The 13,847-nt window shown below is 32.7% G+C and overlaps 1 protein-coding gene across 1 annotated transcript in view; it reads left to right on the plus strand.

Moving 5' to 3' along the window:
• The window catches only part of LMBRD2 (LMBR1 domain containing 2), a 53,422-nt gene extending 41,034 nt beyond the window's left edge, over positions 1–12,388 (plus strand). Inside the window, exons 15-18 of the mRNA XM_003806656.5 lie at positions 950–996; positions 2,302–2,407; positions 5,748–5,877; positions 6,839–12,388. Of these exons, the coding sequence (XP_003806704.1) occupies positions 950–996; positions 2,302–2,407; positions 5,748–5,877; positions 6,839–6,899 (344 nt within the window). The 3' untranslated portion in view covers positions 6,900–12,388. The remainder of the gene's footprint in view (positions 1–949; positions 997–2,301; positions 2,408–5,747; positions 5,878–6,838) is intronic.
• The last annotated feature ends 1,459 nt before the right edge of the window (positions 12,389–13,847 follow it).

Here is a 13,847-nt window from a genome sequence, read left to right on the forward strand (position 1 = left end):
ATTATTAGTATGTCTGCAGCGAGATAACACCCTTGTATGGTCTTGGAATCATTTTCATGTTTACCTTGAAACATATTTGCCAAGTTCTGTACAACTATAAAACTCATTAATTTAAAGAATCATCAGTTTGATACTGCATGGGAAATCATTCAAACAAAGGCTACTTTTTTAGAACGTGATCATTAACAGCCTGTTAGAATACATGGCACTCTAGTAGAATCAAATCACAAAACTGAGTGTATTAAATTTACTGATGTTCAAAGTGATGATAGCATGGAGTGAAAAAAACTTGACTTTTGGGACATTGGTTCTTAGACATTCTCCCTACTTGAGTCTGGGGCTTTTGTGTGATTATGAGTTGAATGTAAGACAAAATGTATTGCAGCTCCAAAATAAGCTAGTGTAGCCTTCACGTGCTCTCCTATTAGACCTCATATGGCATAGCACATCCAGTCCTGGGTAAGATTTTTAAGAATAAGACTGATAAATTAGAAGGTATTTAGAGAAGGACAGCTAGAATTGTGAGTCTGTAGGGCATATCCTGGGGGAAAAAAAGTGAAAAAAGTGAAAACATCTTGTCTGTAACCTAAAGAGAGTAACAAGGAAAGCGACTCATACAGAAAGAAAAGAAGTATGAACTTAACTTAGAAGACAGGAATAAAAGAATAGAATTTACAGAGAAACAAATTTCAGGTCATTGTGAGAAAGAAATCTTTCTTCCCTAAAGTTATTTAAGCGGAGACTACAGGGCCATCTGCAACAAAAATAGAGAAGGCATTCACTACTGAGTAAGGTAACCTCTCAAATTCTTTCCAGCAATAACCTATAACATTTGATTTTGTGATAATTTAAAAGAAATACCGGTCATTGCCTGCTATCTTTACTTTAGTTGCACTATGTCTGATTAAACCATGTTATGCCATATTTGAGATCATTTTTCTGTCTTTAGAGAAGAGAAAAAGGCAAAGGCAAGAAGAAGGTGAAAATCGAAGAAGAGTAAGTACAGTATTAATTTCTGTAATCTGAAGATTATTTGAAATTTAATTTCTTAAGAATCCTACTAATTTGGAATAATTAGCTAAAGACAGAAAAAAACAGTGGAAAAATGTTATAAGATATATTTTTAAAGAAAGGGAATTTTAATACTTTCAGGTATATACGCTAAGTATCCTGACAGACCTGTTCTAAAAGTCATTAGTAATAAATTGCTTTGTGTTTAGCATTGAGCAGCTTCTTGCCTAAAGTAGGTGCTCCATGAATATTTGTCGAATGAATAAATACATAAATTTGTGTATTCTTGCTATTAAAGTGGTTTTGATTGCTTTAAAATTGTTTCTCTTTTTTTGGTGCTGTGACATTAATTTTATTCCTCCTTAATTTTTCTTTAAGCCTCCATTTTCTGAGGCAAACTACCCTCCTGAAGAAAATGAAAAGGCAAAAAATGAGTAAAATCTAATTATAATTACCACACTTTTTTTTAACAAATGGGTGTATATACTGGCAAAGTAAAAACTAACAGGAAACTTAATAGTTGTCTTTGTGTATCTTCATATATGTGTATCTTCTTTATTTTAGAATGCAGAACTAGAACCAAAGAGTAGAAGTTACTAGAAATAGATTTCTCTTCTCTATGAGAATTTCTAAATTACACAATTTACCAGAATTGCAATAGGCTTCTCGGACATAGGAAATTACATGCTATCTAGTCAGAGAGCCAAAAAGCATCTGGCAAGGATGTTTTAGAATGAGACCCTGCACTGCATGGAAAGTTGCATTAGGTGACTTCTAATGTCCCTTTCAATTCTAAGAATTTAATGAGTAGAATCCAGTTAATATGGTTTGACTGCATTTAAGATAACACACAATGCCGTGTGAGTCATAGGCTAATTATGTTTGTATACAACTTTAACTGTTGACTTTTTGGCTCTCTAATATTTGTAGTTTATTTGAGTGAAAGAAAATCTTGTTAACGTCTGTTAGTCATTATGGGTTCTCTTAATTTTTACATGGTCAAAGTAAGCTTGTAGTAATATTGTTTTACAATTTAGATAGATGAGTAACAACCAAAGTTAGCAAAAATATCTCTATGTCATTTGTAAAAGTTGAAGTTTATAGAGACTGTGACTTCAATAACTCATGTAAAAATAAAAACATTGACCTATGATTTTTAAAGATACTAGGATAATTATATTGATTACTAATGAATCTCTGATGAAAATAAATTATATTGCATATGTAATCTCTTGACATTAATGAATTATTTTCTGTTCTATTATATGATTATTTGTGCTTCTTTTCTAGGAATGGAAAGAACGTTATGGACACAATAGAGAAGATTCCACTAGGAACAGAAATATTCATACTGACCCCAAAGAGTCAAACTTCTCAGATGTTAATACCAACCGTTGTAAGTAGTTTATCTTCTAGTTCACTTGGAAATTGTTTTCTTATGCTTTCTTGCATAGAGATTGAGTGTTAGAATACACACATCCAGAAATGCCTTTGTAGAATTATAAATGGTATATTTGCAGTGACTTCTTTTTTTTCTGCATTCCTCAGTATATAGAAGGAAGGGGAAGCTCAAATATGTACTGTGGTAGGGAAAGGAGAAACTGGGGCATCAAATGAATAGTTGTAAGTATACTAACCCTAAATAATGTAAGCACTTATCCCAGGTATGTTCTAGGCAGGTGTTTATTTCTACAACTTACCTTGATGTTTTTCTTTCCTATTAGTAGGTGTAGGTTATTTGGTCATTTTTATAATAATTTATTGACTGACCCATATAAGTTAGGCATATTCCCAGGTATACAGCAATACAAAGAAGGTATATTTCTTGTCCTCAGGATGCTCATAATTGAGTGAGGGACTGATACCAGACAGAAGCCATCTGCTACCAGGGTGGGTTAGGAAACTTTGTATCACTGACCCCACACTGACATGATGCAGAAGCTATTTAGGAGGTGCCAAGAAACCAGTTTTTGCCTAGGACCTTGAACTGAGTAGAAGGAAGAGGCTGTTTTTGGGAGAGATGTAAGATTGCTGAAAAGCTCCACCACTGAGGCTTCAGTACACAGGGTTTAAGACTGAGGATGGAGGAGAAAAACTGAGCACTCTCACCCACTCAGCTACAAGTTTTGCCCTGAGTACCAAGCCATAGTAGTCAATTGTTGGAGGAGGAATAGAAACATGGAGAAGACTCCCTCTGTGGCATATCCATATCCATGCAGGGACTACTGCAATCTGAGAGTGGAAAAAGAATACTGAGAGAAACCATCTGACACTTGAGGCCCTACTAAGTACAAGGTCATAGGATTTCATTACTAGAGAAATGTGAAGTCTGTGGGGACTTAAGGAAACTAAAGCAACAACCAAATCCAAACTCAGATCAACTATAGGTTGAGTGATTCAAGCCCTCAACAATGATGATCTAATAGAAGAGGTGTGCCCATTCTGGGCATAAAACTATGATTTCTCTCCATCTTTTCCTTCTTTTACACATAATGTCTAGCTTTTAACCCAAAATTATGAGATATACAAGAAAGTAAGATAATATGAGCCATTTTCAAAACATAAAATAGTGAACATAACCAGACCCAGAGGTGGCTCAAATGTTGAAATTATCAGACAGTGCAGTGACTTTGAAATAACCAATTGATATGTTAAATGATCTGATGGAAAGGTTGGACAATGTGCATGAACAGATAGGGGGGAATTTCACCAGAGAGATGGAAACTATACAAAAGAGCTAAATAGAAATGTTAAAAATATTTTAATTACAGACTATGTATGATATTGTAGATTTCTCATCAGCTCTGATAGAAGGATGCACACCAGATGCAGAAGGAATTCAGCTTGGGGATTGAAAAAGAGGGCTTATCTTAGGAAAGAGTTTTTATAATGAAGAAATATTTCTGTAATAAGGACATGTTTAGCTGAGTATTTAAGAAGGAATAGTACTTAGCCAGGTGAAGGGTATTTTAATTAGAAGGGAGACTAAGTGCAGGATGTTGTGGCATGAGAGAACCTTTGGGAAAATGCATGTTTTTCTCTAACTAAAGCCTAAGCATGGGGAGGCTAATAAGAGAGGAGGCCACAGAGTAGTTGGGGAACAGATATTGTCATTCTCCAATGTTTGGATTTGGGGCCAGGCGCAGTGGCTTATGCCTGTGAAGCTGAGGTGGGTGGATCACCTAAGGTTAGGAGTTCGAGACCAGCCTGGCCAACATGGTGAAACGCCATCTCTACTAAAAATACAAAAAGTAGCTGGGCATGGTGGTATGCACCTGTAATCCCAGCTACTCAGGAGGCTGAAACGGGAGAATTACTTGAACTCAGGAGGAGGAGGTTGTAGTGAGCCGAGATCATGTCACTGCACTCCAGCCTGGGCAACAGAGCAAGACTCCATCAAAAAAAAAAAAAAGAAAAAAAACAACGAAAGAAAAAAAGGTTGGGATTTTGACCTAAAGGTAAGATTTCAATCTGGGAAGAAGCATGATAAGATTTTTGGTTTAGAAAGATGAATTTGATGGCAGTATAAAGCATAATTCTTGGGGAAGTGAGACTAGAAACCATTTCAGAGACTGTTTGGTAATACAGTCAAGAAATGATTAGGGTCTAAAATAAGGCAGTTGTCCTGGAGATGAAGAGAAAAGGATTTATGTGAAGGACTTTAGGGTATAATAAATAGGAAAGGGCTAAAGGCTTAGTTAAAACTAGGAAATAGGATTCTGTAAAGGGATTTGGATGCTTGCTTACCATAGAGTGGAAGAAGTTTACAGAATAGAAAGACCTGGCAAGACGGGAGAGTGCTTAAAAGAAGAGGAGTCACAAAGTCATAGGATGATGAATTAGAGAGAATCTAGCATGTATTGAGCAATTGCGATTTGCTGAATGAGTGAGAGAAAAGATGAAGAGATTTGCATTTGGGACAGAGTCCAAGCTTACAAAAATGTAAATATGATAGAATTGGCTTGCATTAAGTTTTCAGAAAGAACTATAGCATAAAGCTGTTGTAAATCTACTTGGACTCCTCTGAACAACATTGTGAAAATTTGGTTTGTTTATATAGAAATCCCTATCCACATAGAGAAGGGAGAGTTAGTTTTCTTTATCTGCTGTCTGGTATGATAATCATTAGCCACACGTGGCTATTGAGCACTTGCAACATGTTGAAATGGTAATATTTTGGATATATTGTGTTTAAATATATTAAAATTAATTTCACTTGTTTCTTTTTACTTTTTAATATAGCTACTAGAAAATTTCTAATTAAATATCGGCTAGTGCCGATGTTGGCTAGTGCTACCCATACTCTTGCCTTATGGTAAAAAGACACACCTTTTTTTAAGAGTTTGAGCTGATTACACATTAAAGTCCTAGCCAAGAAATGAGGTTTACTGTAAAACCAACTCAAACTACTTTTGTTAATAAACAGTTTCACCATTGTGATACCATAGTTAAATGTTAATTCTGAGTTACACTAATGAAATGTTTGCACTGTGTCTGCTTCTGAGCTTAGAGAGCTTCTTAGCTAACTACAAGCCTGGAGAACTTTTCCTTGCTATATTCTATTATACTGCTTATAATTTTAATCTGATTTTAAGGAACCATGTAGTTATCTTTTATTATGTTCTTTGTCTTCAGATTCCTTGGAATTTTGATTTTTCTTTCTGTACCTCCATAGACTGTGACCCATAAGTTAAAAGACAGTAGGGAAGTAGACATTTTCCCCCCTTCCTTTGCAGCTGCATTCAAATATACCAGGGCTAATAACAGGACGGAAAGGGACCGGATAGAACTTCTCCAAGATGCAGAACCTTTGGATTTTAATGCAGAAACATTCACTGATGATCCTCTTGAATCTGAATCAGGAAGGTAAGTTCTGGCTGTGACATTTTAGCTCTAGCATTCCTCTACACTTTTAATAACACATTGACTTGACAAGATTGAAAATAAGTAAGTAAAGGTGAAAGTAAACAAGTGATAAGTAAAGGAAAATGTTCATTTTCACTAACAATAAAACATATATTAAGTAACTTTTGATACCTTTTTAGACTTTCTAATGCTTTTATATCATCCAGTAATGGTAACTAAAATTGTTATCTTCATACAATACTAGTGGTATTATAAATAAGAAAGAATAATTGAAATATATAGCAAAGGATCACAACAATATTTATATGCCTATTTCTGATTGTCCCATTTGTGAAATTTATTGTATTTAGTAACTGCTGCATAGCAGTGTCTAGATGCCAGACACTATTCTAAGTCCTTTAGCAAAAATATTGTAATTGTATGGTTGCAAATTCAGCTGGATTTAAATCCAGAGAGGCTCAGTAAAGTGCCCAGAGTCACACAACTTGTAAATGGCAAGTCAGGCATTCAAAGTCCAGTATTCTGGCTACAGAGTCTGTACTTTTAGCCATTATGCTATAAGCACATAATTAAATAAAAGCAAAATATCATGTGCACGAAAATGTTTACTATAGTATTGCCTATATGCAGTAAAAACCTAGGTTATATTTATATGCAACAATTGAGAGTGGTTATTGAATTGATTAATCTCCCAGATGTGTCTTACATCCCCTGCCCCCTTCTTTTTACATCTCTCACTCTGTCATGCATATATTCTAGGGTCTAAAACCGTTGCTGGTTGATTTATAATTAAGTCCTTTTGGATAATATACTTGGAGGGTAAGTTTCTGCTTTCAGCTACTGACTAGATTTTACAGTACTTACAAATTATATGGCCACTCCCTTTTAATGTATTCTTGTTTTCCTCTCTTCCTTTATTATTTTTGATGCCTCAGATCATTTCTTTATGTTCCCTTTTTAGGTATCAGCCTGGTGGACGATATCTCTCGATGTCTCGCAGTGACATATTTAATGATGTTTAAAGTCTGAAAAAGTTTGTGGGACCACTAACCAAGGTCAACACATCAGTTCAGTCTTGATGAACATCTGTGTACCCTAGAATTTCCTCTATACACAGTGAAAAGTGTCAAGATAACAAAAAAGGCACTGAGAATTAATTATATCTTAGGAATAATAGTTTAATGTGCATTGAATAGAGTATCACCTTTTTCAACAAGATTTATTACATATCATTTCCTAAGCATCTGCCTTAGAAATACAGTTACAGTGGAAGGATTTTAAGAAAGATCAACATATGTTAAGAACATGCAGTTCAGTTTGTTTCAGATTAATTTTTTTTCAAGAGAGTTATTTTAAAGATTCAAGGAAGCCATAAGTCATACTAAATAATATTATATACAGTTTTGTTATTGTGACTTACATTTTTGTTACTTCTAAAAAGTATATTCAACCTGTATTTCCCAAAGAAATGTAAGTGAATGGAGACCTCAAATAATAACTGTATTCATAAAACTCATGTCTTAAAACAAGGCTTACTTACTAGACATAACTGAATGTAAAAAGTGCTTTTTCAAATCTGTTTGCAAACTCGTGGGGGATTTTTGCATGTATAAGATTAAGATTATACTTCAAGTGATGCGTGTCTGTGTATTTAGCATGTGTACTATAATCAGGTGATATAGTATTCCTTCAGTCTTTGTAGTAACTGGATTTTTTTATGCTTCTGGTATTGCTTTATAAAAGATTTTCATTTCAGAAAGCTATGTTCACATTTATCATTTAACATATTGATTTAAATGTTGATTATGATATTCAAGGATAAATCCTAGGCATTAATGAAAAATAGTTTTTTTTTAAGTAGTCAAAGAGTCCAACAAAATCCTTCAATATTTAAAGGTACCTGCTTATACTTTTTGAGAAAAAAACTGGTTATTCAAAGGTAAAAAGTGAATCCATTTACTGTTATTACTGATACTTAAATTGTGGTTTATAGAAAACAAAACTATATTAGAATGGAAATGTGTAATAACTTGTTGGTTAAACATTCTTACTAAATAGACTGTTTTTAACCTTTGTGTTTAAGATAAATTTATGTATTATATTTTAAAGCACTAGTGTTTTATTGAAAAGTGAACGTTTGATTGCAGCATGCTTGCAGAGAGTTTTCTTATGTCCCTAGAATATTTGCAACTCTTACTGAATCCATGCTACATTTGGTGACCATACTTCAGCTTGCCTAATACAGTCTCAGTGTAACACCTAGTATCCTGTTTATTACTAGTGATTACTTTCACCCTCAAGTATCCCAGTTTGAAGATGAATTATATGGTTCCCCTAACTTGAAGTTAATCTTTCCCCAAGACATAAATTTAAAATTTTTATTTTTATTTTTAATAAATATTATCATGTAAGTTTTTTTTAAAACACAGCTCTATGCAGATATTGAAAGGAATAGAGCATCATCCTCATTATCTGAAAATTTTGATCTTTGAGTTTTTATTATCTTTGCGATTAGATCCCTTTTAAAATAATTATCAGTGGATAGACTTACTCTGAATTGAAGGTCATATAGACTACACTTAAGAACACACACATACAGTCTTTTCATGTGAAGTGTGGCCAGAAAGCAATAAGCCAGGAGCAGAGATAATTTGATCCTCTTTGTAATTTAATGATTGACTAATTGAATACCTTTGGCAAATCACGTAGCTCTTCAGTGCCTCAAGTGCTTCATTCTGCACTTTCATTTGCAGAATGAAGATGATACTTGCTATTTACCTGCTGATCTACCTTACAAAGCCATTGTGAGGAAGTTGAGTTGGTGTTTATGTACTGGAGTTTATAACTGTGCTGTTTTTCCTAGTGATACTTGAAGGTATTGGATGGGGAAATGATCATCCCAGAAATGGGTCCAGTTTCTTATTATTACAGAAAAGTTTACAAGTCCTTAAAGCAAAAATGCTTTTGGACTAATTCATCAAAAGTCCTGTGAAAGTAGTGTTGTTTTATTTAGTCTTTGGGTTTACTTTTGAATAATTTCTTAAGTATAATGTTTCTCATCAGGTTTTGTCATGAAATTAAGATGCTGTTGTTGAAACAGAAGCAGAAAAGGAAAAGAAATTAGCCAATTACTTTTATAACTAACTTTTATAATGCCCTAAGATAAATTGGTAGGAACGTATAAGGTAATGCTACCACTTTCCTTTAGTATTAAATTTTTTATGGTGATAATAATTGAAGTATATACGTGCATACACTTCACAACCGGTATAGATTCCTTTATGACTTTCAAGTTATATTTAAAATATTTGGTTGTTTCAGTGATTCAGAATATTCAACTTTAAGCAGAATTTGTCTTACAGAATGTTATATACAATCATATAAAAATGTTATTTTGTTGGATAAATTTGAGTTCAGAAGGCAATGATTTGACCCTGGAAGACTCAGTTTATTGCTGGGGAACCAAGTTAATATTTGTCAAGCCACCCTGTGTAAAAAACTGTAATGGGTAGAAGTTTTCTCTTTTGAGAAGCTTATTGAAATATAATGACATCTACTGCAAAATAGGACTACTAAATACATATACTTTACATGCAAAGTACATTTCTTAAAGAATTATTTCTGGTACTTTTTGATGACTTTATTACTTGATAATAAGTATTAGTTTAAAATTTTCCAAATTATTCTTTAAATAGTTGTTAGGTAAGAATATTCAGTAAGCCAGTAATTCAGAATAACTATTGTAGAAAATAATAATAATCTATTAATTTAATGAATCACCTCTAAATTACTAATTAACTTCTTTTACAACATAAATAACTTGTTATCAATAGAGCATTTTTGTAAAAAACAAAAGAAAGAATAAGTTTAATTATTAAAATTTGCTCTCTTACCAAATGAATACAAGGGCTTTTGAATAATCTCATTGCATAAGAGGCCCTCATTTCACAGAAATGGTAAGAACTAAATCAAAAGATTCAAGGGTTTTCCCTTTATAAAGAATAGATCAGAAAATTTGGCAATCCAGACATTCAAAAAAACATTCTGCCAGTTGATTTTTTTGGACTACTATTTGATTAGATGATCAGTTCTGAAATTTAAGCTGCATGTATGCCCAAATTAAATTAGCATAGGAAAGTCAATGTGTGTGGTTTTTTAAAAGTGTATTTTAGCATATTAATGGAGAAATTTAATTTACATTCAGTTACAAACCTCATTCTTATTAATAGGTTTAGGGAATGTTCTTGCTGGTGTGCTGATTACCATATTAGAGAAAAAATAAACTCTCCATATTATAATTCACCTGTTTAGTAAGGTGAGTTTCTTACTTGTGATTTGAGTGGATTATGCCTAAAAATTACAAGTATATTTGCACTAAGCGACAAAATATGTCCCTGAAAAATCTTAGCATACTTGAATCATCAAATGTAATGGATTGTATTAAATTCTAAATGTTAAGAAGTAAGTGGATTTAGGGTTTTGTCTTTCTTTTCTTATGTCCTCTCTCATTCCTTTATACCTTTCTTCCTTTCTGAGGCCTATGTTTATAGCATGACTTTTAATGTGCTGAAAGATTTTCCTTCTGTTTTGTGTACAGAGTTGTTTTTGATGAGTGTTATGCTCAGAAGGAACTAGTTCTGACTACAAATCCCACTACTTGAAATAGCAATATTGTACCTAAAGTAGTCAAACAGATTTTGCTAGACAACTAAGCAACATCTGAATACAAATGTAAAGTATGCTGGCTCAGTGTATCTTTTAGGTCACTAAAGAGGACACATCAGTAAATAAATTGTTTTCAGTGTAATATTTTTACATAAAAATAGATTTGCCCCCAAAATTTAAGATTTATTTAGATTCTTGAGACATCTTTTTATGAAAAGGAATTAATAACATACATCATCAAAACTTTTCTTAGGAGCGTTGAAACAATATAAGAAGGTTACAGAAGGCCTTCTAAAATATGAATTCCCATCTGTATGAGGTACTTCTTTCCAACTCAGTGACTTTTTGCCCAGAGACTTGGAAGACTGGGCAATGTTTTCTTTCCCCTTTCCCAACTCCTGGAGACAAGGCCCTAGGAGCAATTTCCTCCAGTAGGGTAGGCCGTAGTCCTGCTCTGTCTTACTTCCCACTGCAGCAGGAACATGTCCTCGCCTCTGATTCCTTCTGTACCAAGCCATTGGTCCATTGAGGTCAATTGAGGACTCACTGTAAATTTTAAATCTGTTAATAAAGCAAGGATATTGGCATGTTCCTCTTCTCATCAATATCCTAAAAGACATTTATTTTTTACACACTCCTTGGGAAAAATTAACTTTTTTTCACTGAAAATATTTCCTTTTTTGGTTATCTTGATCTCAGATTATTTTGTGAAAGAATTTTACTGTACTTAGTTCAAGAGTAGAAAGAATGATTTACTATTGCAGACATATGTAGGGTAAAATCATAATTTATTTAAACTGACTGTACAACACCATTTAGAGTTGATATTGACATAAATGTTATTAGCCTACTAATTTGGAACTGCATTTCTCAACAATGCTGGCAAGCATCTTCCCTACTTAGCATACCAAGTTGTAGGGGAGAGACCGTGTATTTATTTTTTAAAAGCAATCCAATGGATTTGTTTTTGTTCATATTTTGAAAACAACTTGAAGGATTTTTCTTATTTTAGAAGGTAGAAAATATGTGGACCTGTGTTTTAAATTACTATAATATGTATTTATAAATTATAACATTGAATGATACAACAGAGCTCTAATATTGATGTTCTCACTTTCTGATATTTAATTTTTATAAATGTTTTGTAAGTAACTAATTGTAGTATTGCTTTTAAATAGTTTTAAAATCTATCTCAAATAAGTTCTGCCCAGGCCTATTTCCTTAGGACAGTATTCTAAAGTTCAGTAGTCCAGTGTGAGCTTGAAATACTCCTAGATCCCGTCAGTGATTTTTATATATACCAATACACAAGCAAATTATTAATATACCAAAAACCTAATTTTTGCATTGCATTAATAAAATACTTGTTATTTTGCCTTTATCCAATTCAGTTGATTAGGTGAAATAGAAAATTAATCTTTTCAAATGTGCATATTATCATAATTTTTCAAAATGTTACTGTGGTCATTTTTGGTGCATGATGCCAAGTTTATCTTTAGTTAGCCATTGCCACCTGATATGTAATGACAAATGTTTTACTATCTGATCATTGGGTTGTAGATTAAACTATTTTTTTCTCTGTAGATTCTCACTACATTTTCAAATATGTACTTGGAAAAAGCTGCAAAGTGCTACCTATAAGCAAATTAGTAACTTTGGCCTTATCTATGCATAGTGTTCGCTCAGTTTGGTTTTGATAAATTCATTGACTTGCAGTTCCTTTGTAGTATTTTAACTTATTGTGATGTAATAAATTTTTTGAAATGTTTATTTGATTAGCTGTTAAAATATAGGAAAGAATGTAGCTTTGCATGAAATAAATTACATTTCTACAAGTTAATAAGAATTTTGCTGATTATTTATATATTTTACTTCATTTGAGATTAAGGTTCTTTTAAGTAGATTCAGGCGTTCTTTGTTCCTTATCAATTTATTAGCAAATATGACAAATGTTTTAAAATAAATATGTGTACTTTAGTTTTCACATTACTTTTTCTTATGTTTGAAAGTAATTATATATGTATTGAAACATACCGTACCCCATAAATATGGACACTTATGTATCAATTTAAAACTTATTTTAAAAATTTTTAAAAAGAGAAGTAACCCCCTCACTACAAAATGTTTAAAGAAAATTAGATCAGAAACCAGTGAAATTGAAAATGGGAGAACAGTGGAGAAAATCAACACCACCAAAAGCTGGGACTTCAAAAAAAAAAAAAAAAAGATCAATAAATTTGATGAAATTTTAACCAGGCTAACCAAGAAGACAGAGTAGGCTGTTTTCCTGTATACCAAAAATGAACAATTGGAAATTGAAATTTAAAACACAACATTATTTACATTAGTCTTAACTAATAGAGTAAGAGAAGAAAGGGAATAAAAAGTGTACAGATGGTTTTTTGTTCACAGATGACATAATTATCTATGTAGAAAGTCCAAAAAATTTGACAAAATAACTCCTAGACTATAAGCAGTTATAGCAAGGTTACAAGAAACAAGGTTAATATAGAAAAGTCAATCACTTTCCTATATAGCAGCAATGGACAAGTGGAATTTGAAATTTAAAACACAATATCTATATTGGCACTCCCAAAAATGAAATACTTAGGTATAAATCTAATGAAATTTGTATGAGATCTGTGTGATGGAAACTACAGCTGATGAAAGAAATAAAAAAACTAAATAAATGGAGAAATAGCCCATGTTCATGGATAGGAAAACTCAATATTATCAATATGTCCACTCTTCCCAAATTGATCTATAGATTCAATGTAATTCCATTTAAAATCTCAGCAAGTTATTTTGTGGATATTGACAAGCTGATTCTAAAATTTATATAGACAGGCAAAAGACCAGAAGAGCCAACACATTGAAAAACAAAGTCAGGACTAACACTACTCAATTTCAAGTCTTACTATAAAGCTCCACTCCAGTAGTTAAGACGTTGTGGTATTGGCGAAAGAATAAACAGATCAGTGGACTAGAATAGAGAGCCCAGAAATAGACCCATAAGTAGTCCATTGATCTTCGACAAAGGAACAAAGACAATTCAATGGAGATAGTCTTTTTAACAAATGGTCCTGGAACATCCACATTCAAAGAGGTAAGTAGATATTGACCTTTCACAAAAATTAATTCAAAGCTGATCATAGACATAAAAATAAAACACAAAACTATAAAACTTCTAGAAAATAACATAAGAGAAAATCTAAGTGATCGTGGGTTTGGCAGTGAGTTTTTAGATACAGCACCAAAATCACAACTCGTGGAAGAAAAATTGGATGTTGGACGTCATTAAAGTT

This window comes from Pan paniscus, chromosome 4 (assembly GCF_029289425.2).
Source record: "Pan paniscus chromosome 4, NHGRI_mPanPan1-v2.0_pri, whole genome shotgun sequence".
NCBI lineage: Eukaryota > Metazoa > Chordata > Mammalia > Primates > Hominidae > Pan > Pan paniscus.